Source organism: Trichophyton verrucosum (genome assembly GCF_000151505.1).
Source record: "Trichophyton verrucosum HKI 0517 chromosome Unknown contig00221_1.f1.exp, whole genome shotgun sequence".
Classification (NCBI taxonomy): Eukaryota; Fungi; Ascomycota; class Eurotiomycetes; order Onygenales; family Arthrodermataceae; genus Trichophyton; species Trichophyton verrucosum.
Genome location: NW_003315504.1, coordinates 1 through 23,126, shown reverse-complemented (window position 1 = coordinate 23,126; position 23,126 = coordinate 1). Strand labels below are relative to the sequence as shown.

The following is a 23,126-nucleotide window of genomic DNA, read 5'->3' as shown; positions in this document are numbered from 1 at the left end:
TTGCGCTTCTATTTGTGTCTTCGCTTCCTCTTCTCTCGTTGATATTGTTAATTCTTAATCCCCGGAACCCCCATTCGCTGTCCTCGCGTGCTGGTGTGATGTACTCGTTTCCCACCGGCCAGCCGGGCCAGCAGCAGCAGTATGGCGGCCAGCAACAACAGCAGTATCCAGGCTTCCAGCAGCCGCAACAGCAGCAGCAACACCAGCCTGGACCTTTCATGCCTCAACCTACCGGCTATGGAATGCCCCAGCTCCAACCTCAGGCCACCGGTTTCCCTGGCGCCTTGCAGCAGCCGCAGCCGCAGCAGCACCAGCAGCAGGCTCCCCCTTTCCAGTCCTCCCTCCAACCGCCGCAGATGACAGGCTATCCTACCCAGCAGAACTCGAGTTTACAAGTGCCGCAGCCCACCAGCCAGGCTCCCCAGCCTACGGGCCATACGTCGTCGCAAATGGCGCAGTCGTTTCAAAATATCCCCGGGCAGGCTCCCGCGGCTCCTGCGAGGAGTGCGCATGCTGGGTCAAAGATACCGCCGATGCGTTTGTCGTTTATAACGGTGCAGGATCAGGCCAAGTTTGAGCAGCTGTTTAAGTCCGCTGTTGGAGATTCGCAGTCATTAGATGGTGAGTTAGAATGCTGTGGAAGTGCTATGCTTAGGTATCTATAGCAGTCCGAGATTGACGTTTGGAATAGGCGAAACGGCGAGAGATTTACTTCTACGATCGAAGCTACCTGGCAGTGAGCTGTCTAAAATATGGTATGCGGTTTCTTTATATTCAATGGGCCCTTACAATGGCTTTTTTGGCTGATTGGGCAATATAGGGTACTCTCAGATACTACCAAGTCCGGCCGTCTTATGTTTCCCGAGTTTGCGCTGGCCATGTACCTGTGCAACCTCCGAATAACAGGTCGCGATTTACCCGCTACACTACCCGATCGTATCAAGAACGAAGTCTCAAGCATGGTCGACATCATCTCCTTTGCTGTGCCTGATGATCACCCACCACAGGCGCCCCGATCAAACGCCCCCAACTTTGACCAGCCATTGATGCAGAATACCTCCGCTCCTCCTGCGCCGCAACAGCCACAGCCCCAGCAACCCTCTAACTCACAGCTTCTCTCACAATTAACTGCCCAACCAACAGGTTTCTATAACCAGGCTACCGGCTTTCAACCACCCAGTGCTATGCAGCCCCAGCCAACAGGGTTCCCAGGTGGTCTACGACCCCAAGTCACTGGCATGCCGCAAAACCCCCAAGCCACAGGATACTCAGGTCCCCGGCCACCAATGCCACCCATGCCAGCTTCATTCACCGCTGGACTAACCCCTGGTCATACCGGTGGTGCTGCCCCATTAACCGCCCAACCGACAGGGATGCCTGGCCAGTGGGGATTTGTCAATGCACCAGCCACAGGATTACCTAACATTGAAGCACTCCAGCAGAGACTCATGCCACAGGCCGGAAGGGAAACCGGTACATTTACCACTGCCGGACTCTCTGGAAATGCTACTATTCCATGGGCCGTCACCAAGGACGAGAAGAAAATCTATGATGAGCTTTTCCGTGCCTGGGATGGTCTAGGAAAGGGTTTCATTGGTGGAGATGTTGCCATTGAGATTATGGGCCAGAGTGGATTGGAACGTCAACACCTAGAACAGATTTGGACCCTTTCCGATCCCAATAACAGAGGCCGTCTAAATAAGGATGAATTTGCCGTGGCCATGCATCTTATTTACAGGAAACTTAATGGCTATCCTATTCCAAACAGACTTCCTCCGGAGCTTGTGCCGCCATCAACTCGGAATCTTAACGATTCCATTGGGGCTGTCAAGTCGATGCTTTCCCAGGATGCAGAGGCTAGGAAATCCTCTGGTGCATTCTTGCAGCCCCAGAAGACTGGTGTTAGTTACTTAAAGACTCATTCCTTTAATAATTCCGGACCTGGTGGTGCTGGCTATCCAAGGAAGGACGCCACTGTCTTCAAGAACAACGATGATGCCGTTGGATACAAGTCAAGTGCTCGTCGTCGCATTGGCGCCGGCCGGACTCCCTCGCCGGCTACTTCCATGCAGTCAGAGAAATCTGACGATGACTTGTCCGTCGAGCAACTGAAGAAGAAAATCCGAGAAACCAAGATCATGCTTGATGCTACGGATTTCAGAGACGAGAGCCATGCCGAGGAAGAGCAAGCTATGGATCGCAGGGACAAGAGGGAGGCAGAGTCTCTCATGGACAGAATTCGCCGAGTTCAAGATGACATCGATACCGATCCAAAGGCCTCGCTTAGAAATCTGGATTCTAGTGCTGAGCGTCGTAGCATGCGCCGCCAGCTGCAGGCTTATCAGGACCAACTTCCCGAGCTGGCCTCCAATGTACGCAAGACTGAACGAGCTATTGCTGACTGCAGGCTTGAACTTTTCAGGCTGAAGGATGCAAAAGAACATCCAGGAAGTGCATTGGAAATCATTGGCACTGGTCCAGGCGGTGCGATCACTGAGAGCGATCGTATCAAGGCCCGTGCTCGTGCAAGGATGCAAGCCAGAGCTGCTGAGCTGGCTGGCCGACCTGCCCCTGCTGCTGCAGATGAGGGTGCTGCAGCTCGCAGATTGGAAGAGGAAAGAAGCAAGATTAACTCTGAACGTGAGCGTAACGATGCCATGACTAGGGATGTGGAGGAGAGCGTCAAGGAGTTTTCTGCCAGTCTGGAGGATAGTCTTAAGGGTGACAATGAGAATTCTACTCGTGAACATGAGCGACGGCGTTGGGAGGAAGCCCTCGGGGTTGAAGATCAGATTAGAGACCTCATATATGACCTTCAGCGAAATCGTAAGACGGCGAAGATCAGAAAAGAGGAGTTAGTAACCCCCACCCTTCTTTTTACTTTACAACATGCATCATTCGTGGCTAACAAATATCATCTACAGGGAGAGAGAGAGAGCGAGCCGTGAAGCTTCTAGTGCAAACCAATATGGAAGCCAGCCTGAGATCCAATCCAGACCAAGTCCTGAGCCTCGCTCTTCATCTCAGTCGCCATCTCTTGTCGGAACAACGCATGAGCAAAGAGTGGCTGCTGCCAGAGAGCGAGCTCAGCGACGTATTGCTGAACGGATGGCCGCAGCTGGTCTCAAGCCAGCTGATGCCGGAGAATCTTTCATGGAACGACAAGAACGTGAGAAGCGAGAAAGGGAAGAAAGACGCCTACGCGCCGAGGAAGAGGATGCTAAGCGGGAGCAAGAGAGACAGCGGAGGCTGGAGAGTGAGCAGGCCCCTGCTCCTCCACCAGCAAAAGCTGGACCAAAGAAAGCTCCACCACCTCCTCCATCTCGCAAAGCCAGATCGGATTCTGCAGAGCAGAATGAGACGAAGAAGGCCGAGGAGGAAGCCCTTGCTATCAGAGCTAAGGAAGAGCAGGAAGCCGCTCTTAGACAGGAACAACAGGCTCAGGAGGCTGAGACGGAACAACTAAAGTAAGTCAATTACCTCAGAATTTGTGCTAGCTTAGCAGTTCTAACCCATGATTCAGGGACGAGACTAGGAGACAAGAGGAAGAACTTGCTCGTGAGAAAGAAGCCGCTCAGGCTCGACTCAAGGCTTTGGAAGAGCAGGTCCGCCAAGGCAAGATCAAGAAACAGGAGCAGAAACGCCGCAAGCAGCAGGCAGAACAAGAAGCCAGGGAGAAGGAAGCTAAGCTTGCCGCTCAGAGAGCTGAGTTGGAAGCTGCTCAAGAACGCGAGCGTGAATTGCAACGACAGCTTGAGAGCCTTGGAGATGAGGAATCCTCTTCAGACGATGAAGGTCCTGGATTCGTTACCCCTGAGGATACCGCCACGCCTACCCAAAGCCAAGTCATAGAAGAGCCAAAGGCTACAATCCCTTCGCCTGCTCTACCAGAACCAGTAGCACGGCCACCACCAGCTCGTCATATCCCTGAAATCATAACAGAGGAAGATGGCACGCAGGTATTCCGCCCTCAATCCCCTGAGCCTATTATCCATCCAGTCATGAGCAAGCCCATCGTTCCTGAAACCGAGTCAAGGAACCCTTACTTCCGTCAACTCAGCCAGTCGTCCTCTGAGCCCGCAGCTGCAGAGACACCGGCACCAGCACCGGCACCAGAAACCCAGTCAACCAACCCATTCCACCGCCTTGCCCAAGACAACGCCAAATCCGCCTTCTCGGTGGGAACCGCGGCCCTTCCCGGTCCACTCGAGCGTAAGTCTCGAGCTCGTCCTGAAGAAGATGATGATTGGTCCGTCGCTGAGTCCGAGAACTCATCTGACGACGACGACCGTGCTGCTGGCGGCAGCGCTAAGCAACTAGCCAGCATCCTCTTCGGAACCATGGCTCCTCCACGCCCTCTAAGTGCAATGGATGAGCCTCAAGATTCGAAGGCTGCCACTCCACAACCAACCCATAGCCCAATTCCTCCTCCCTCGGCACCCCCAATGCCCGCTTCCCCTATCCCAACGGAGCAGAAAGACGAAGAACCATTCCAAGAAGCACAAGAAACTCCATCTATGCCTCCTCCCGCACCTCCGCTCCCTGATATGGCTGCTCCATCTGCTCCTCCGCCCCCTCCACCACCTCCGCCAGGCGGTGCTCCACCCCCACCGCCTCCTCCACCTCCTCCAGGCCCTGCCCCTGGTGGCGGACCTGGTGGCCCCATGGGTATGGGACGAGGTGCATTGCTAGGAGACATCCAAGCAGGAAAGGCTTTGAAGAAAGTCGTCACCAAGGACCGAAGCACGGCAATGTCGGCTGGCCGTGTGTTGTAAGGTGGTGTTTGTAAACCCAGCAAACTTATGATTGGGTATTTGAGATATCCTTTCATAGTTTCGCTGTGAATGTACTTCTTGTTTTCATTGTTGTCTCTCGCTACTACCTGCTTCTTTTTAATATATTTTGCTTGGAAAGAGAAATAAACTTGTTTAGTAGTCAATGATTCTGGTCTAGCTACTCTGGCGTAGATACAACTCGTGAAAATCATCGCAAGCGTTGCTATTTGCACTGGTTTATTTGATATAATATTGATTAAACAACTGTATGTGTCTAGCCAAGGAGTGAGGATCAGAGTGCATATATGCCTTTATTGCTGTGCAACAGGGGTAAATGTTGAAAATATTGAATGATGAATATGCCAGAGTATAGATATAAAAAAGATAAGGAAAAATAATACCATGAATAAGAATGGGAATCAAGATGCTATACAGTAGAGAAATGAAAACGCCATAAGCCGTACCTCATACAGACACCAATTCAAGAACAACGTTAATGACGGTACTTATAACCCATAGAGAGACAAGTCCAAAGCCCACATTCCTGTCCATCCGCCACTTATTCAACGGCACAACGATGAGTAGTCCAAGCAAGGTTAGCATTAATGTCGCGGCGCTGATAATAAGAGTTTTAGACACTTCAATCGGGTATGGCTGAAGAGCGGCCGACACTGCAGGGGTGATGCTAGCCGACTGCATGTTTTGAATCGGTTGCAAAGTCATATATAAACCTCCGACGCCAATGCCAATGAGGATATTCAGCATTGGGCCGCCAAAACAGGCGCTTAGCGCCATCACCGGGTACCCTAGACGTGCTATAGTGACGTCGGCAACGAGATCGCCGAGTGAGTTGCCAACTGCGAATATTGTAAGGCCGAGCAGGGAGTCACTGATGTTCAGAACGACACCGAAGAGTTTAAGAAGGGCAACTACTTCGGTGGCTAGGGTTGAAACCCATGCTATGGCGACGGTGAACCCAAGGAAGGCGACGAATGGCCGAAGTGGCTTGGGTAGCTGGTTGCGTGAACCTTTAGAGGCGAGGAGAAGTATTATCGCGAAGCCTGAAGACAGGAGTAGGGAGAGGAGGATCGGCAAAATCAGTGTGTGAGGGTCATGCTCTGGACGAAGGCTATTCCACAAAGTTATCGTGATAAACAATGGCGCGGTGTATAGTTGAAGGAGCAAAAGCCATCTGTTCCATTGCTTGACGGGAGACTCCTCTTTGCCAAGGACTTCGCATGGCGGGTGAACCGGTAGCTCTGAATCTTGTCGAAGGCGATTGAGAGAAGGTCGAGCAAGCTCTTGCGGGTTGGCTTCAGCTGTCTCATCGTCACGATAGCTGGGAACAGTGATACTTGGTACTTGGTGTTCAACAATGACTGCTGCTCCTTGATCAGGGATAGAAATAGCCTCGGGTTCAGAGCTGTCTGTTTCCACAACAGGTAGAGTCACAGTGAGAACGAAAACGCTAGGTGCTGCTGCGATACCTAGAAATTTGTCCCATAAAGATTTTTCTCCCCAGTTGTAGAGAGTTGGGAACAGAGCCGATATAATGGCTTTTGGAATGGGGAAGGAGTGTGGCCACCATCTTGGACCAGATACCTCAATGTCTGTTCCTACAGACTGTGCACGAATATATTGTGAGCCTAGAGATTGGGCCGATCTTTGAAATCGAAGGCTTGAGGGCCCATGGGGGGTGTAGCCAGTTTCATCAGTGTACGGGGGGAATGGTGTAATTGACGACCCGGGGCTAGTTGGAGTAGAACTTCTTCCATGGGCTGGGGGCGTAGTTTGGGGGGAAATTGAGGACTGAATAGACGGTGTAGGACCTCCGGATGCGTAACTTGGTTGCTGGAATACAGTTCGTGGGGGAGCTAATCGGCTTGGGGATCTGGATCGATCAACGGACGGGGCAGGACTTTGAGATCGAGAAGGATAGCCAGATGAAGTGGGAGATGCGCAAAGTAGGTTTGCTTGATGTTCAAGGTGAGCTCCCGGAGGATTATCCAGACTATGAGAGAGTATCCGTGGTTGGGCGGAGGTGGACAGTCCATGTTGTCCAAACCTGTCGTTATCGTGATAAGAATAGAATTCAGGACGCTGAGTTGTTGATGCTCTTGGACGAGCTGCTGTTGGGTTAGCAGGAGAAAAGGGATCGTCAGAGTAACTTCGCAAGTGGATTCTTCCGGACTGGAGGCTGCGCGATTTCTCTAGAGAGGAGAGGACTGATCTGAACTCGAGAGCACCAACTAAACTGGGTCGAATACCACCACTAGAAAGCATTCTTTGGTTTGCCTGTGGTCGATTGACTCGCATGTTCTCATGCAGTTCTGCCAGTTGCTGTCTATCACGCTCCTCCCCTTCCCCTTCATCTTCAATTCTCAACGTCGGGATATCTGCCCGTTCCAGCGATCCAAAGTCGTCATTGGTAGCACCTAGAAGAGGGCGATTCTCGCCACCGGCAATTGGGTCATCGTTCTCTGGTACCTCGTTTATCTCCAGCTCCTGGTTCTGGGGTATATGGAAATGGGCTCGGGCTGCAATATCACGCTCTAGTCTTTGTCTCTGCCGGCCCATGTACCAATGCCAGGTAACGACAATGATAACATAGAATATATAAAATCCGATCATCGACGCGCATTCCCAGGAATGAAGCTTGCCGTCAGCAACGAATCCCATGGTAAAGCCAGCGGCGATCGCAAAAAATAGAATATCACGGACAAAGCTTCGCCTGGCAACTCTGAAGGGCCGAGTAAGTGCCATAGAGCCGGCAACCACGGCAGTGATAAATCCAGCAGCGCCAATGAGTTCTCCGATAGCCAGGCTGCCACTATTAGAGCTCATGGCTGCAAATGTAGAGAACACATCTGGACTCCCATTTCCAAAGGCGAGAAAAGTCACGCCCGTCAAGCTCTCGCTCATTCCAAGAATATTGGCGATAGTGCTCAGGTTGACGCATAAGAAGTCGCTGGCGGCGATTCCAACCGTGCTGAACAGCATCGCAAGCCATGCTGCGAGCAAGAAGAAACCGACCGGCTTCGCACTACTAAGCCCGCAATAATAAAACTCCAGGTAAGGGATGAGGCCAATATTCTCGTCCTCACAGTTATCACGAATGAAGGCGCATTGGTGTTTTGCTCGGTGAACCAGCCGGCACTATAGAATGGGTTCAAGTTCCCGTCAGCTACGGAACCTAATAACGAGAGATTGGTGTGGTGACACCCCGAGTCCAAAACGTACCTCTTTTCCATTATCTTGTATCGCCCAGCTCGCTGTGCCCGGCTCCAACGACCTTCGAGTCTTCCTGGCTGCCTCTGGCATGAACAGGCCACCTTGGGCGCTTTTACCGCGGGAAACCAGAAGGCTTCCGAGGGCCACTGCAAGGACGGTCAATATCACTAGATAGAACCCACGGGCTGAGTACCGTTTCCTAGCATTCCGGGTACCGGCAAGGCTGGCGAAAAGTGCGTTTGAAAGGCTCATCTTGAAGGTCGCATTCTGGGTAAGGAGACACGCGAGTACATGCGCCTTTGGTTGACGGGCCGATAAGGAACCAGCGGTGATGTCCTCATATGCAAGAGACTTGGGGCGCAGGCCAACTCCGTTCCTTTATCTCCCTGACGTGTGACGGCTGCAGCGTTGTCTCCCCTGTTCCATCAGGAGACCTTGGATAGTCTGCGGACGGCTCGAATCCCTGCTCGCTGCCAACTTGGCTGTTCGTTTGGTGACGTTCAAAGGTCGGATCGATTTTCGCGATGTTGCTTTTTCTGTCCGTTTTTGGCTTTCTGATGATGTCATCAAGTTAAGCTGACGTAAGATGACTTTTTAACTATTTATGGCATGTTTGTTTAGTTTGCATCAATTTTTCTGATTAATAATAAGATTTCGGTATTACATTATACCCTTACGTGATTATGCCATGATGTTTATTAGTCATCCGGATAAATAAAATTCCGTTTCCGTCTTACATAATCAGTAACTGCGCGACTGGTCGCCCCCGCACGCCGTATGTTTATTATTGGCTTCTTTTCGACAACCGCAAAGGAAAAAGCGCGTTGATAAAGACGCAACAGCAACAGCAATAATTAACTACCAGACGACTTTCTACAGCATCATTAAATGAGTATTTGCCTTGTCATGATGACTATCTATTTCATTTAGTATATATCTGTTTTGAACCCCGACCCTACGGCGCCCTCTGAAAGAACCGCGAACTCCACCATGCCTCGAGTCGCAAACCCCCCGGTGAAGAGCCGTCATGGCCGCCGCAGCTCGAAGCCGGCGAGCAATACCACGCCGCACAAGAACACGCCCAGAAAGTATGTCTTCTGTCTGTTTTTACTTCTGCTGCCTGTGTGCGGCTGCGCAAGTGACGGAGAATCCCACATAAGCCGTTAAAGCGGGGGAAAGCACTACCGCGAAGAAGAGTGACCCGAGTGCTAATCGCTGCGGCCTGCGCATTGCGGCCTTGATATTACATAGAATGCCTCTTAACGACGATGCCGGAGAAAAAGTTGCACGATTACACTCCCGCCAGGCCCAATACGACCTCCAGATGGACCAGATCAAAGCGGCAGTTAAAACGCCGATGCCGCCGCGACGATTCAATACCTATGATGGAGTATCCGACAGCCCACATACACCCCGTGGATCAGTCAGAGGCAGGGAGAGTGACGTCGATGGCCTCGGCCGGGCAGTGACGCCGATGAAACGTGTTCCGATATTAGCCAACTTTGAGGAATGGATGAAAATGGCAACGGATAATAAAATCAATGCCGCCAACTCCTGGAATTTTGCCCTTATTGACTATTTCCATGACATGTCACTGCTAAAGGAGGGTGACGGTGTGAATTTCCAAAAAGCAAGCTGTACATTGGACGGCTGTGTTAAGATTTATACTAGCAGAGTGGACAGTGTTGCAACAGAGACAGGGAAGCTACTCAGTGGATTGGCAGACAGTGGGAATAAGAAGAAACAGGGTCAGGGTGAAAGGGAAGATGGAGCTGAGAATGGGGACGAAGAAGATGAGGAAGAAGAGGGTGAAGAGGGTGAGGATGGAACCAGGAGAAAGACCCGAAAAAAGGTAAGTTATTCGAAGTTGATACGTCCCCCCAGTCCCAATACTTTGCCGAAAGAGTCATACTAATTACTTACCCTCTTATTTCTAGGCTCGATCTCATGAATCCACACTAGCACCATCTTTTGCTTCCCTGCAGCTAAAGAAGTTTGAGCTGGAATTCTCCGTGGATCCCCTATTTAAAAAAGCTTCTGCGGATTTCGATGAAGGTGGTGCGAAGGGACTTCTTTTAAACCATCTCTCAATTGATGGACAGGGAAGAATCGTTTTTGACAGTAGCGACGACGCTAATGCTAATACCACGGCTGATTCGGAGACCCAAAATAAAGGCAATGAAGAGACCCAGGGAGACGGACGAGAGGACGGTTCCAAGTCCCCATCTCCCAGGCCTGCAACCTCGGACTCCAGCGACGACTATTTAGACGTCGATATTCGTGGCTTAGCTGAGAGGTTTTTCCCTAACCTTGATATATTATCTGACCATGATATCTGCCCCTCGTTGAAAGATTTTGATTTAGGCGACCCAAGCGGATCACTTGAAATCCCATTCTTACGAGCTCCTGAGGACTGGAGGCATGATAAGCAACAGTCAGAGCAGCCGGGTCTTGGTGATGCTTCCGGCATCGTATTAGATGATGATATTGCTATCGGCTTTGATGACGACGATGATGCAACAATCACAGGGTTTGATCTTGGAGGTGAAGCCGAGTTCGGCCAAGGTGGTGAGGCATGGGCGCGAGATGCTGCCTTAGAGCCAATGCTAAAAGTGCATCGCATCAGCAATATCGGAGTTGGTGATAATAACGACACAACTATTGGCTTTGATAACGATACTACTGAGAACGACCCCTTCGCTTTGTCCCTTTCACATGGAAATAGAGCACACGACCATGACAATATACTAAGCTATTTCGACAATGCTCTACGCAAAGACTGGGCTGGTCCTGAGCATTGGAAGATTCGACGAATGAAGGATATTACTGCCACAACTACTGCCCCCAGACAGCGCAAGGAAAAGGAACCCTTTGAGATAAACTTCGCTGCTGATCTAGAACCTGCAGTTGCCGAAATGATATACGCTACTTCAGGCTCTAACTCCGCTATTTCGCTACCAAAATCTCAGTGGAAGACTAAGGGGCGGAATTTATTGCCGGACGATAAACATTTCAATTCTAAGGAACTGCTTCGTCTTTTCTTGAAGCCCAAGGCCAAGATGGGCCTGCGTGGGTTGAAGAGCAGCAATCGCTCCCGTCAACACGATGCATCCGGCCCTAATAACGGCGAGATGGATGAAGCCTTCTGGGCATCACAAAAGCAAAGCATGGACCAGGCAGCGAACGATGAGAATGCTGCCCAAGGAACATACGATGCTAACTTCTTTGCCGATGATGACGGTCTTGCGTTCCCACACGGCCTGCCAATTGGTGATGATGATGAGGACGATAACATACCTTTTGCAGACGCTCGAGAGGCATTCTCTCCTCCGTTAGACTCGGATGCACAACCTTCAACGGCGTCTGGTGGTATGACTGGTCTTAACGCGCTGCTGAACAGCGTTGCTACCCCGGGTGGAGCTCTGTTAGGAGGATATGGCTCCCAGCTTGTCACACAAGGTGGCCGAAGGGTGCGTCCAGAATACGTCAATTACGCTCGAGTAGCGAAGAAGGTAGATGTACGTCGTCTGAAGGAAGTGATGTGGAAAGGTATGGGCGAGCGCCTGGTCGCTTCAATGTCTTTCAATTCGGCCTCTCCATCAGCGGCAGTCACATCGACAACTACCCCCGCTGATCCAGCTCCGGAATCGACTGCTGGGGAAACCCCGCCAAACGAGGAATCGGAAGATCTCAAGAACAGCCTTCGTTTTACTGATGTCATGAATGGTTTGAAGGAGTCTTATCCTGAACAAGCAATGCGTGATATCAGTACTTCCTATGGTTTCATTTGCCTTCTACATTTAGCCAACGAGCAGGGCCTTGTGCTAAAGAATAGAGGCAGTATGGAAGATGACTGGGAGGGTAGGCTTGAAGAGATATATGTGACGAAAGACATTGGTGCTGTTATAGAAGGGGATGCATAGTATTGGCAGAATGAGCGTATGAAATTTAATTTACTCCTTGCATATATATATTTTCGGCCTACATGAGATGATCGCGTCTTCCTTTCCATCGGGAGTTTTGTTGCTATCAAGGGGCATCATGCAGTGTTCTTATTTTACTTGGCATGACACAAATTAACAGTGGCAATTTGATTAATGGCATTCATCAAAGGTCCATGGTACGATTCTGACGCTTTCTATCATTCTTGGTTTCAAGCCTTATTTTTTTTTATTTTTTTTATATTGAAAAGGAGAATCTAAAACGAGTCCGTGATCAAGCTTTCTTCGATATAACTAAGGTAGATAGCTAAATAAACTTAACCACAAGGACTTCAGCTGATAGTCAATATCAGGCCCAGATTCAAAGACAGTCAACATAATCTTCGCAGAGCGTGCACATAGGGCGTCATATGTATCCACTCTTTCCCCCTTTCACTCCTTCACATGCCTCGTTATAGGACATGATCTGCCCAAAAGGTAACAAAAATTATTCGACTCCAAAATATCAGAAATAAGAGAAACAAGATAGTAGTAGATCGCACAGCCCTGATTTTCTTGGAAGGGCCCAAGGGGTATTTCAAAGACAAAGAGAATTTAGGTAGTTGGGAGATTGATGGCAAGCAAAAACAAGCACAGACATTAGAGAGCGTTGAGAGAGGATTAAAGGCTAGGAGTCATGCATAAACAAAAATAAGAGCAATGAAAGGGATAACAGATGATAAGTACAAGAACAGACGGTTTTCAGGCTGCTGCCTGTGATATATAACTGGGTCACCTTGACGAGTTGCGGACGTGAGAAGCGTTGTCAGACAAAACCGCTACGCCAATACCAGGAGTATTCGGTAGTGTCATTCCCTGAGGAGCAAAGCTGGGGCTTCTGTAGGGTTCGGGAATTGGCACGGCACCATATGATTGTTCCCCAGGAGCAACAGCAACATGGTGGTTGACCCGTTCAGTACTGCCAGGCTCGAGAGCAGGACTTTGTGTCTCAGCCCTAGGTGCGTTGTGGATACTATTGGATGATCTAGAAGGAGGAGGCTGGAGTTGGAACGGCTTGTTAGTTGTGGTGTTGACTGGAGTGGCATATTGGGGCTGGTAATATTCGTTGGCTTGTCCATTCTCAGCAGCCGAATACGGGTTTTGTTTCATTGCTGGGCTTCGGGCAAACCCAGGGGTATTTGGGGCAGTTTGCACACGGAGATTGGCGAGATACAGGTCAGATCTGGCCTTGTCACGGACGTTCATTGACTTGCGTAGCTTGCGCTTGGAGTAGAAGCGATAGAAGACAACAGCATAGATAGCAATCGTGATGGTATCAACGACGATTTCAATGATAATGCAAACAAGAGTCCAATCCTAAAATCAAATGTTAATATATCAATTCAGCTGTGGTGAGTAGTGGGACGGCGGGTATTGCATACCTGCATGCGGCAAACGAGAGCATAGTCGACCAATTCTTTGAACAAAGTGGCTCGTTGATTGTCCTTACAAGACCATCCCCAAAGGTCTTTACCATTACCGCTGTCCTTGCTGTTTTGTAGAATACCAGCAGCTATAACCCACATTATGACTGTAAAGACGAAGAACCCGCCGGCAAAAAGAGTGTAGTATACGTTTACTTTCTCTGCACGACGCTCTTTTCCACGGCAATTATTCCAAAGCACGACGATGGACAGGAACATGTTGATGGAGGTCAAAACTAGAATGAGGATTTGTGGCCAAGGGTTGGTATTTGGGTCCCAGGGTGTAAGTCCGTTTCTGCTCTCTAGATGTCTGGTTGCGCGGAAGATAAGGAACGACTGAGCAAGCAGTGCTAAGACAATCAAACTGCAGGAGAAATTGACACCACGCAGCAAGATCTTCGAGAGGCGGACTCGTGTTTTAATTTTCTATAAAGCACATTAGAATATGTTCAATTAAGAGGTCGATAGGAGAGAGCATACCAAATCCTTTGCGTTCTCTTCCTCTGCATCCTTTTCATGAATCTCGAGAATCTGCTCCTCTCTAAAAATTGGGCTCAGCGGGTTCGCATTTCCAAACCGACCAGGAGTGCCGGGCACTTTCATGGCACTCTTGAGCGGTGAATTTGGTGCATTGGCTGAGGAACCGGGTGCATCTCTATCAGGCCGGTTATCAGATACATAGCCAAACCCTACATCGGATACATTAGGCTGCTTGTTTGAGTCCGAAGAACCTGGTTTGGCTGGAGGGTCGGCAAAGGGAGACTCGGAAGGAGGGTCGCGGGTTGAGTTCTCCATTGTTGTCGGCTGCGCAGCGAATCCAACCATTTGCTTGCGAGTTGGCTGTACTACGTCGACAGGAGTAACTGGATCTTGAGAGAACGAATATTCTGATCCCTCGGTATGATCGTTAGGATGTAATCTAGACATCCCAGAGATATGTAAAGAAGGGAGAAGAGACGAGTGTCGGCCGCTTAACAGGAGGGTTTCCTATTCAGCAGAAACAGCCCGAAGGAGAGCTGATAATCTGGTGTCGTACAGGACGGGCCTACGCATTCGCCATGTTAGAAGAGCCAAAGACAAAGGAAGACATGACGGCCTGCATAGATCGACGTACAGAACAAATGTGAACCTTTCAAAAGGGGATGTCAGTGTGTCCTGGTCGATGCAGTCTTTGGCAAAGATGAAAGAGATGGCGCTTAGGGGGAGTTGCTCTCAAGTAGGCACGAAACCAGTCGCAGCCGTAGGATCAGTGTAGTTAGGTGAAAGAGCAAGAAGCACACAAGAGAGAATCGTGAAGGAGAAAGAGAAGATGGAAGAGAAAAGCTGATGAGAGTGAGATATTGTATCCTTAGCGCCCATCGCAGCCAGGAACCCTGGGAGGGTGGGCAGTCTGGGCTATTTCAAGCAGCCAGTAGGCTCTCCACGTTAACCGCCCGCACTCGAGCAACGGGTATGTTTATGCCAGGGAGTCGAGGCGTGAACCTAATTATTGTGGACTCCAAGCTTGGGGGTTGCGGCCGAGCAGCACTGGAGAGATGGCCTATCTCTCTGTACGAAATATAGAATACAATGTCGATCTGGGCATGGAAGGGGAGCAAAGTCACCCTTGTTGATTTGCAGAATTGGCCAGGCATGACAAAGAGAAAACGGAAATGCAAGCTGTGGCCGTGATGGTCCAGGGATCCCTTGACTGGGTGGTGCGAAGAAGAGCGAGGAGTGGTGAGGCCGTGGTCCGTCCAACAGTCGGTTATAACGAAGAATGCGTTTTGTTTGGTCCGTTGCGAGCGGCCCTGGGCGGCCGCCCAGCGGTTACAGGGCCCATCCTGATTGAGAGACCGGGGTGGCGGTCGAATGACAAGCGAGAGTCGACTGCTGGGATGGCTGGTGTGATGCAGGGAGGATGCAGATGTGCTGTGGTCGATGTGATGGGCCAGCAGCGCAGGTGATTCTCGCCGTGATGGATGCAAATTCCGTCACACGCTAAGACCAGTGCGGCTAGACCGACGGGATCTACCCAGCCAATCAGCATGTCATATTTTGCATTTAGGATCGCCCCGCTCGATTATCATTGGTTGAAAGTATAACCCTAATTTAAGGGCGCTAAAAATAGTGGAGCACGGCCCCAGTTCTATAAATACTTCTAAGATACTTTTATACTTAGCTAAATTCTGTGTGAATGGAAGTATCTTGCAGGTACTGTTTCTCCTTCAGCCAAAAATATACCACAGCATGAAGAAGACAAGACCCAATTACAGGCATTGCGGGACACTCCGCCACTGCACTGCTGAAGAAGTCTTCGTGCATGCATCGTTTCCTCCCTGCATATGTACTTAAGTACATGCAACTTCTCTTCAAGGTTCTTGCTCGTAATTAATTGAGTGAATTGGAATGTGATTGTCTGACTGCATCCTCGTTCTCCAGAGTGTCGGGACTTGACCTCGAAATATAAAAGCAATCTGCTAAGTCTCCCTGTCAAGCCACGGTTGGGATGCGCACCAATTAATCAATACACAAGCTGACAAGGCATAGCCCTTCCGGGGTAATAAGAGCAAATCCCGCTGACCAGGAATGATCACCCATTACGTTCGCTTGTAACTCGAAGGGAGGCCAACTAAGTATCGTTGATAAATGTTGGATGCTGTCTGCTAACCAACGTTCAAGGGTAAGGCTAGTGATCTAAGAGCGAAAATTGCAGTCGGCCGCAGTCAACCACTTCCTGGATTATTGTTGCCAGCACGCGCGGGGAAACAAGTTCCAAACACCCGACTGAAGGTAACTCGTGATGATTAACTGCATGGCATTGTTACGGAGTGTCCGTTTTCGCCCCATTCATTCAATTCACATGGCTAAGCCTGATGTAAGACTAGAATGCTGCGACCATTTCACCTGCGCTGCCTTGAGCATGGTATAGGTGCAATATCTTTCATGAGTAAACGCATGGGCACTTGTCTCTTGATCCTGTATCATGATATATATGATGCGCCTTTAGGCCATAAATAGTCATTTAACATAGAAGTTCCCTAACTTGCCTATGGTAAAAAGGCCTTGAGTGATCGGCCCTGATCCAGAAGGTTGTATGCAGCGGAGCGTTAGACAGTAATTAATCGGTAATTGGATGGACGTTCCGTTTGTCCTCGAGTCCAGTTCAAACATAAACACGTTCACTTAACTAGTGTATCGTTGATCATTTGTGCGTAGCCGACGGGTGCGGGAGTGTTTGTATCGTGTGGCGAAAATGTAGGAACTCCCCCGATTGTCGTTTGACTGTTGTTTCGTCTATATATATACTGACAATTGGCCAGATCATTCTTCAACTACATGCATGTAAACTTACTGCTATAGCATATGACCAGTTAATCTATTCGCTGCCACGTTCACACTTACTGGCCTGCTCAGGGGTAAATGCCAGCATCATTCACGTTGTGCTTGCTTCAACGTCAGTAATCTATAAAGAACGAGAGAGGCCGATTTAATAGCGTGTCTATAGTCTCAAGCATAAGAGGAATTTATTGTTGTTTGCGAGTGTCTTAATTGACTGGTTAACTATATTGGCCAAGTTTCTAGAGCGTATATACAAAATCTGGCCGTTTGTCGCCCAGCATCTCGATGCCATGCTCATCAAGTCCTTCGACCCAAGCATTTCGCTCCCCTCGAATCCTCTTCCCATTCTCAATTCTCAGGAGTATATGCTGTAACACACTTCCACCAAAAAGGAACACAATGAGGTACCCTAGTACGATACCATGCCCAGGGAAGAAGTTTGGGGCGTCTTGATGTCTATAGATGTTGGAAGATATCACACCATTGAGGTTTCCCCAGCCAATAATGAAACCAAGACTGACACCACGCTTATATACTCCTATACATCAATGTCAGAAGTAAGGTTATAGATACAACAGGATAGGAAGGAAACTTACCTTCAGTATTGTTACTGGCCCACGATATCGTATTTGGTATGCATGGATAGATACCCATCGCCCCAAGAAACGTCCCAGCATACCTTACCCCTGGGGACTTTGCTCCGAGAAGCATACTGAACCCAGCTATTCCAATGAGTGATACGCCGATATTGGATAACCCACGCATTTTTGTACGATCAGAGAATAGGCCGATTAAGATGGTCAAAAGACACCCTGCAGCATATGGAGGAACTGAGAGTAATTGTGCCGTTGTTGATGTATACCCTAAAAAGATTAGCCGGGAGTTGTACAAAACGTTGGATTTTGAGGATATATACCCTAAGAAAAGGTCAGCGTGTCTTAATACCATGGCCGGGTAAACACATAGTAAAGGGAGGTGAAAAGCTTACTAGTTCCTTGATAATGGTAGGGAGGAAGAGCGAAAAGGCATAGAGTGGCCCAACACATCCAGCGTATATGAAAGCAGAAACGTAAGTTTTCCAATCTCTTATACTAGCCCAGAAATATTCCATTTTGAAATCCTCATGTCCAGCACTGGCTTGCTGGTCCTTTGCAAGACGCAATAGGACTCGTTTCCGATCATCTTCAGATAAGAATGTTGCAGTGTCCGGGAAGTCTTGCACCATCCAAAATGATGCTATAGCAATAACGATTGTACCTAAGCCTTCCAAGATAAAGATCCAAGCCCAGCCTGCTTTGCCTCCAACTCCATTCATTTTTGCAATTGCTGCAGCAAGTAGGCCACCAAACGAGCCGGCTACCGCTGCCGCAGAGAAAAAGATAGCCATTCGAATGCCAAATTCGGTTCGTTTGTACCAGCAGGATAAAAAGTAGCCGACACCTGGGAAAAGTCCCGCTTCGGTGAATCCTAGGAACCATCTCGCGGCCATGAAGCCTGAAAAGTTCTTAGTAAGGCCCATAGTAGTCATACAAATACCCTAGGAGCAATAATGGTTAGTGCCAATTAAAGAAGAGACCTTGTCAGCTCAACCATACCCAGACAACCATGATAACTGGGATAAAAAGACTAGGTTTTAATCTTTTCAATAAGATATTGGTCAATGGTTCAAAAATGGAATAAGAAACAAAGAATATGGTCAAAGCTGCCGCATATTGGCCATCTGAGAGGCGAAGATCCTTCAAGAGACCCTCGAGCTTTGCGTTTCCGACATTCGTTCGGTCTAGGAAGCTAAAGAGTTATCAATAAGTGCCTGGAGAATGATCAAGCTTTGTTTTTGACGAACCTGACAAGGTACAGCAACGAAAGCCAAGGGACTAATCTAAGGTCGAGCTTCCACAGAAGTGCTCTGTCCTATCGACTTCTCTTAGCGAAAGATACTATATGGGTCGTAACATAGACATCACGTCTCTTACCAGCTTCTGTCTTTCTTCAGGGCTCAAATGAGCATCTGGGTCTTCAAGCTCTATCTTAGGAGATATGGTCTTGACTTGGTCGTCTAGGTGCTCAATAGAGCTTGGCTCCTCTATCTCATGTTTCTCCATAGTGGTTTCAAGTTCAAGGGCACCAAACAGTCAAAAAGTCCAGGAAGAAGGATTGCGGTGCGAGCGGTCCTGTATTTAAAGTCCTTCGCGTCCACTAACCAACCAATCCCCTGATCGCCTTCCTCATGAAGGATGAGGCGTGGGACGCGCACCGAACGCATTTAAGAGCTAGTACCCAGGACAGGGGTCAGGTACCCAAACAGGCTTCTCCAGAATTTTCGGCCTTGAGCGGGTTCAAGCGCTGGTCCGGAGCGAGATCGGGCGACTGCTTACGAGGACACGGATCTAGAAGCACTCCGTATTTCGGGAACGTTTAATTTAATCGGGAAAGGAAAGCGGGTAGTGTACATATCGCCTGCCAATTGCCGTGTTCCCTACGATATGGGATCGATGGACAGACGGACACATGACGTCTGCCACGATACCTTGGGGTAAGATAATTCTGAGATGAATTCAGCGGGGGATACCCCAGGAGCACATGTCCACAGACTCAGTTTCTTCAGCGTGGAGAAGCAGAGCCAGTAAGGGCGCTTCGATTGGCATTCCGGGTGGAAGGACAAATGGTTTGGAGAACCCTTTATGGTCCACCTGGGGTTTGCCTCGCACCGTCGTTCTCCCTTCCCCCAGGTATATGGACAAGCGCACGAAAGAAGTAGCTTAGTCAGCATTTAAAGTTGAATAAGCAAATATGCTTAAAACCTTGATGTAACCACAGAGAACGCTAGTCCGCATTAGGATAGCTTGGCCTTTTTTTCTTCATCTTCGACATTTGAACCACGAGAAGCAGAAGAAAGAGAGAACTGGAGAGTGTCGTTGGATACAAAGCGTACGGATCTCAGAAGTTGGTATTGGACCAGTCAATTGATTACACTGGCTAGGAATGCCCCTTTCGCGCTCCATTTTTCTGTCTAGATCTGGCTCTGCGGCAGCCCGTCACGTCCTTCGCCTGGCTAGCGGAAGTCAACCACCCCGCCTTGCAGTTGGCCAGGAAGCTGCATCATCTCCTTTCATTCGAGCATATTCCTCCGCCCCGCCTCCTCCTCCTCCAAACCGCAACCGAAATAACTCAGAGATCAAGGTTCTCCCCATACTTGCTATCCTCGCAGTTGGAAGCGGCGTATACGCTTTTCTGATCAAGTCTCGCACTCCCAAGGATGTCAAACCTGGCAAGTGAGATGCCAAAGTCTGGCACTCCTGCTGAAGCCAAGCTATCGGCCGAACTCACGCCACCTCTCACATCGACCAACACATCTCCTCGCTTCTCTACCGATGAAGTGACCGTTATCTTTGTGCTTGGAGGCCCGGGTAGTGGGAAAGGAACGCAATCTGCCAAACTCGTCAAGGACTATGGTTTTTCCCATCTCTCCGCGGGTGATTTGCTTAGGGCCGAGCAGGACCGTGAAGGAAGTCAGTACGGTGATTTGATTCGACATAACATTCGCGAAGGAATCATCGTGCCAATGGAAATCACTGTTACCCTCCTTTCCAACGCCATGGCTGCCATCCTCGAGGAGAAGAAAAAGAAAGACGAGAACAGCGGAGAACAGACATCACGGTTTCTCATTGACGGATTCCCACGCAAAATGGATCAAGCTATATATTTCGAGGAAACCGTGTGTCCCTCTGCAGGAACTCTCTTCCTATCCTGCCCGGAAGACGTGATGTTGGACCGTCTACTGAAGCGCGGAGAGACCAGCGGCCGTGACGATGATAATATCGAGTCAATCAAGAAGCGATTCCGTGTCTTTGAGGAGACCAGCATGCCTGTTGTCAACTATTACGAGAAGATGGGCAAGGTCATGAGTGTTTCTGCAGTTGGTACCGAGACTGAGGTTACTGCTCGCATTCACAAGGAGATAGAGAGCCGTGGCATCGTGCAGCCAAAGGGTAACTAATGAGAACATGGAAAAGAAACCCAAAAATTTGTCGTTTAGCAAAGCGGGCGGTGTGGATTTTCTCCCCTCATTTTTATTCTAGACATAAATACTCCTTTTAATAGACATAATCATCAAATCAAGCGGCATGTACCTTCCATTGGATATACAGATTGTTTACACCGGACCGGTCATAGAGTTTACGAGGGAATGTCAAACCCCTCCAGGGTGCCAGACGTCATCTCTTAAACCCCAGAAGATTGAGATGCCCATATATGGCCCAACACCCATGCTACGTCCACCACAAACAAATAAGCCAACATCCATAAGAATAGGTCTGATTGAAACCACCCATCTAAAGAAGAAACTCCGCAAGTATCCATATTTTGATTGGTATGATATGCGTTAAAAAAAAAGGGCCATGGAGAACGAGGATATGCATCAGATGGTTTCCGATTGAAGTTCTCTTCGCACGCCCGTGCCCATACACGTCCAACGTCTGTCCATCCCCATTTCATCTCCCCTCAACTCGAACCAACCACCCCATTCCATTCGTCCTGTAAGCCATGAAGTTTGGTTTGCGTGGGTGGCGCGCAATCCGATTTCGAAGTAAGGTAGATCAGGAATGTCGAATTATGTATTTTAGAAACCGAACAGAGCGAAGGTGGCAGGAACGAGACAAATCATCTTGGTCGAGTCGTTTACCGGTACTATTGGAGAACATGAGTGTTTTGTTCATGACTTTGCCGCGAGTGATTGATATGTCGTACCTTGATGAAACCGATATCCTTGGACTTCTCACGGAAGCACTGACGGCAGATCATGAGGCCGTATTTGCGGATGATACCAGCCTGATGAGCGCAAGCGCGGCTGCAGACAGAAAAGGAGTCCCCATTAGCAATATATTCTATATCCAACCAACTTCCATCCAAACATGTATCCTGGCAGTTCGATATCGCGATGCATGGGTTTTAGGAGCGTACCATTGACGGCTGCCCTTGCCGTAGTTTCGTGGGCGGCTGTAGAAGACGGATTCGTGGGTCATCTTGACGGTGAGTTGGTGATTCCGTGTAGGTTGAAACGGCGTGAGTTCAAGGCGCTGCGATGGAGGTCTCTTTCTTCTGTGCGCTTTTTGGCAACATCGAATTTTTGGCGATCTCGCAGAGCAGCGATTAGCGAGACTACACCTGAAACGGTTTAGTGAATCATGTGATATTGAATTATTATGTAATATAAAAAACTCAGGGTTTAGCCCTAATTGCTTACTAATCTATCAGTGATAGTGATCTTGATCTAGATAGAGATTTGATAGCTTGGTCGACCTATATTAGAGGTTGACTACAATCCAAAATTGACTGATTCTTCTTTTATATTTTTCCCATCCTCATTTCTCATACTCATTTGTGCTCATGCTCATGCTCAACATTATAAAAACAGCGAGCTTGATCTATTAAATTCCTTTCCACGATCACGGGGGATGAAAGCAAAAAAGAAGCATAGAAGTCAAGGGAAGATCAAACCACGGGTGAAGTGATTTGGTTAGAAAACTGCGGGAAGGGAAGAAGAAGTGATTAAAAGCAAGCACGAAAAACGCCCAGTACATTCAAATCTTTGTAGGAAAGTAAACAAAAGGGGGAAGGTAGAAAGGGAAAAGGAGCGCTTTAGTCACCACCGGCAACCAACTCCATATCCCTAGCTTGATGTTGATGTGATTGGTGGCCACCTCTCCTTCGCTCGCCGCCTCCTCTTCCTCCTCCAAATGAGAATCGATCAGCTTCAGCGGATCCCTGGGCGGGAGCAGCTGCAGCAGAGGCAGCTTCCTTGAACTTCTCCTTTTCGGAGCGGATGACTTCGAGGACGTTCAACAGACTCTGCTTCCATACCATGAGACGACCTTGGACTTCACCCCACTGTCGCTCGCCGAAGACACGGTACGTAGCACGGTGAACAAGGAATTCACCTTTGAGTTGGGAGAGTTTTCCCTCAACAAGACCGGCGCGGATGGTATCGATAACCCACTTCTCTACATCCTCTCGCTCGATGCGGAGAGCAGCAGCAATGTCGTTGTAGGGCAGAGAGCGAGAGGGAGCCTTTGCAGCAAGACTGGCAAGGGTGAGCAGACGCATTTTGGTCTGTAGGATAGTTTCCACTGATGGTGGTTCGCTTGAAGCAGAGGATGTAGTTGTGGCGGGGGAGATGGTCTTGACCGAAGCCAGGGCAGAAATAGAGGAGATGGGGTTCTCTTTAACGAAATCCTCATAAGCATCGAGATCGTCGGTAGAAAAGAGTTCCAGAAGCTCGAAAAGGGAAGCATCGGTGGATCGAAGGTTTTGGACGGCATCGCTGGAAGTTAGAGGGGTGAAGTCGAAGACGAATGGGAGGGAGAGAGCAGTGGTAAGAGATCGGACGGCCATTTCGC

General features: G+C 49.2%; 7 protein-coding genes across 7 annotated transcripts; 3 read left to right on the top strand and 4 right to left on the bottom strand.

Moving 5' to 3' along the window:
- Window positions 1-98: 98 nt before the first annotated feature.
- On the top strand, window positions 99-4,775 carry TRV_02569 (uncharacterized protein; the record flags this gene model as incomplete). Its single annotated transcript, XM_003023249.1, has 4 exons — window positions 99-655; window positions 821-2,854; window positions 2,925-3,467; window positions 3,524-4,775. The coding sequence occupies 4 exons, from the start codon at window positions 99-101 to the stop codon at window positions 4,773-4,775; spliced, it is 4,386 nt and encodes a 1,461-aa protein (XP_003023295.1).
- A 465-nt stretch (window positions 4,776-5,240) lies between these two features.
- TRV_02568 (sodium/calcium exchanger protein) lies at window positions 5,241-8,258 on the bottom strand (the record flags this gene model as incomplete). The annotated part of the gene is made up of 2 exons (XM_003023248.1): window positions 5,241-7,931; window positions 8,016-8,258. 2 exons carry the CDS (start codon window positions 8,256-8,258, stop codon window positions 5,241-5,243), a joined length of 2,934 nt encoding a protein of 977 aa, XP_003023294.1.
- Window positions 8,259-9,258: 1,000 nt separating this feature from the next.
- On the top strand, window positions 9,259-11,929 carry TRV_02567 (uncharacterized protein; the record flags this gene model as incomplete). The annotated part of the gene is made up of 2 exons (XM_003023247.1): window positions 9,259-9,858; window positions 9,944-11,929. 2 exons carry the CDS (start codon window positions 9,259-9,261, stop codon window positions 11,927-11,929), a joined length of 2,586 nt encoding a protein of 861 aa, XP_003023293.1.
- A 789-nt stretch (window positions 11,930-12,718) lies between these two features.
- TRV_02566 (uncharacterized protein) lies at window positions 12,719-14,337 on the bottom strand (the record flags this gene model as incomplete). Its single annotated transcript, XM_003023246.1, has 3 exons — window positions 12,719-13,303; window positions 13,369-13,836; window positions 13,891-14,337. The coding sequence occupies 3 exons, from the start codon at window positions 14,335-14,337 to the stop codon at window positions 12,719-12,721; spliced, it is 1,500 nt and encodes a 499-aa protein (XP_003023292.1).
- A 2,633-nt stretch (window positions 14,338-16,970) lies between these two features.
- On the bottom strand, window positions 16,971-18,833 carry TRV_02565 (MFS transporter, putative; the record flags this gene model as incomplete). The annotated part of the gene is made up of 6 exons (XM_003023245.1): window positions 16,971-17,269; window positions 17,328-17,594; window positions 17,677-18,268; window positions 18,327-18,519; window positions 18,575-18,642; window positions 18,705-18,833. 6 exons carry the CDS (start codon window positions 18,831-18,833, stop codon window positions 16,971-16,973), a joined length of 1,548 nt encoding a protein of 515 aa, XP_003023291.1.
- An 880-nt stretch (window positions 18,834-19,713) lies between these two features.
- Window positions 19,714-21,116, top strand: TRV_02564 (uncharacterized protein; the record flags this gene model as incomplete). Its single annotated transcript, XM_003023244.1, has 3 exons — window positions 19,714-20,003; window positions 20,143-20,720; window positions 20,833-21,116. The coding sequence occupies 3 exons, from the start codon at window positions 19,714-19,716 to the stop codon at window positions 21,114-21,116; spliced, it is 1,152 nt and encodes a 383-aa protein (XP_003023290.1).
- Window positions 21,117-22,368: 1,252 nt separating this feature from the next.
- Window positions 22,369-23,121, bottom strand: TRV_02563 (uncharacterized protein; the record flags this gene model as incomplete). The annotated part of the gene is made up of 1 exon (XM_003023243.1): window positions 22,369-23,121. The coding sequence occupies one exon, from the start codon at window positions 23,119-23,121 to the stop codon at window positions 22,369-22,371; it is 753 nt and encodes a 250-aa protein (XP_003023289.1).
- Window positions 23,122-23,126: the final 5 nt, after the last annotated feature.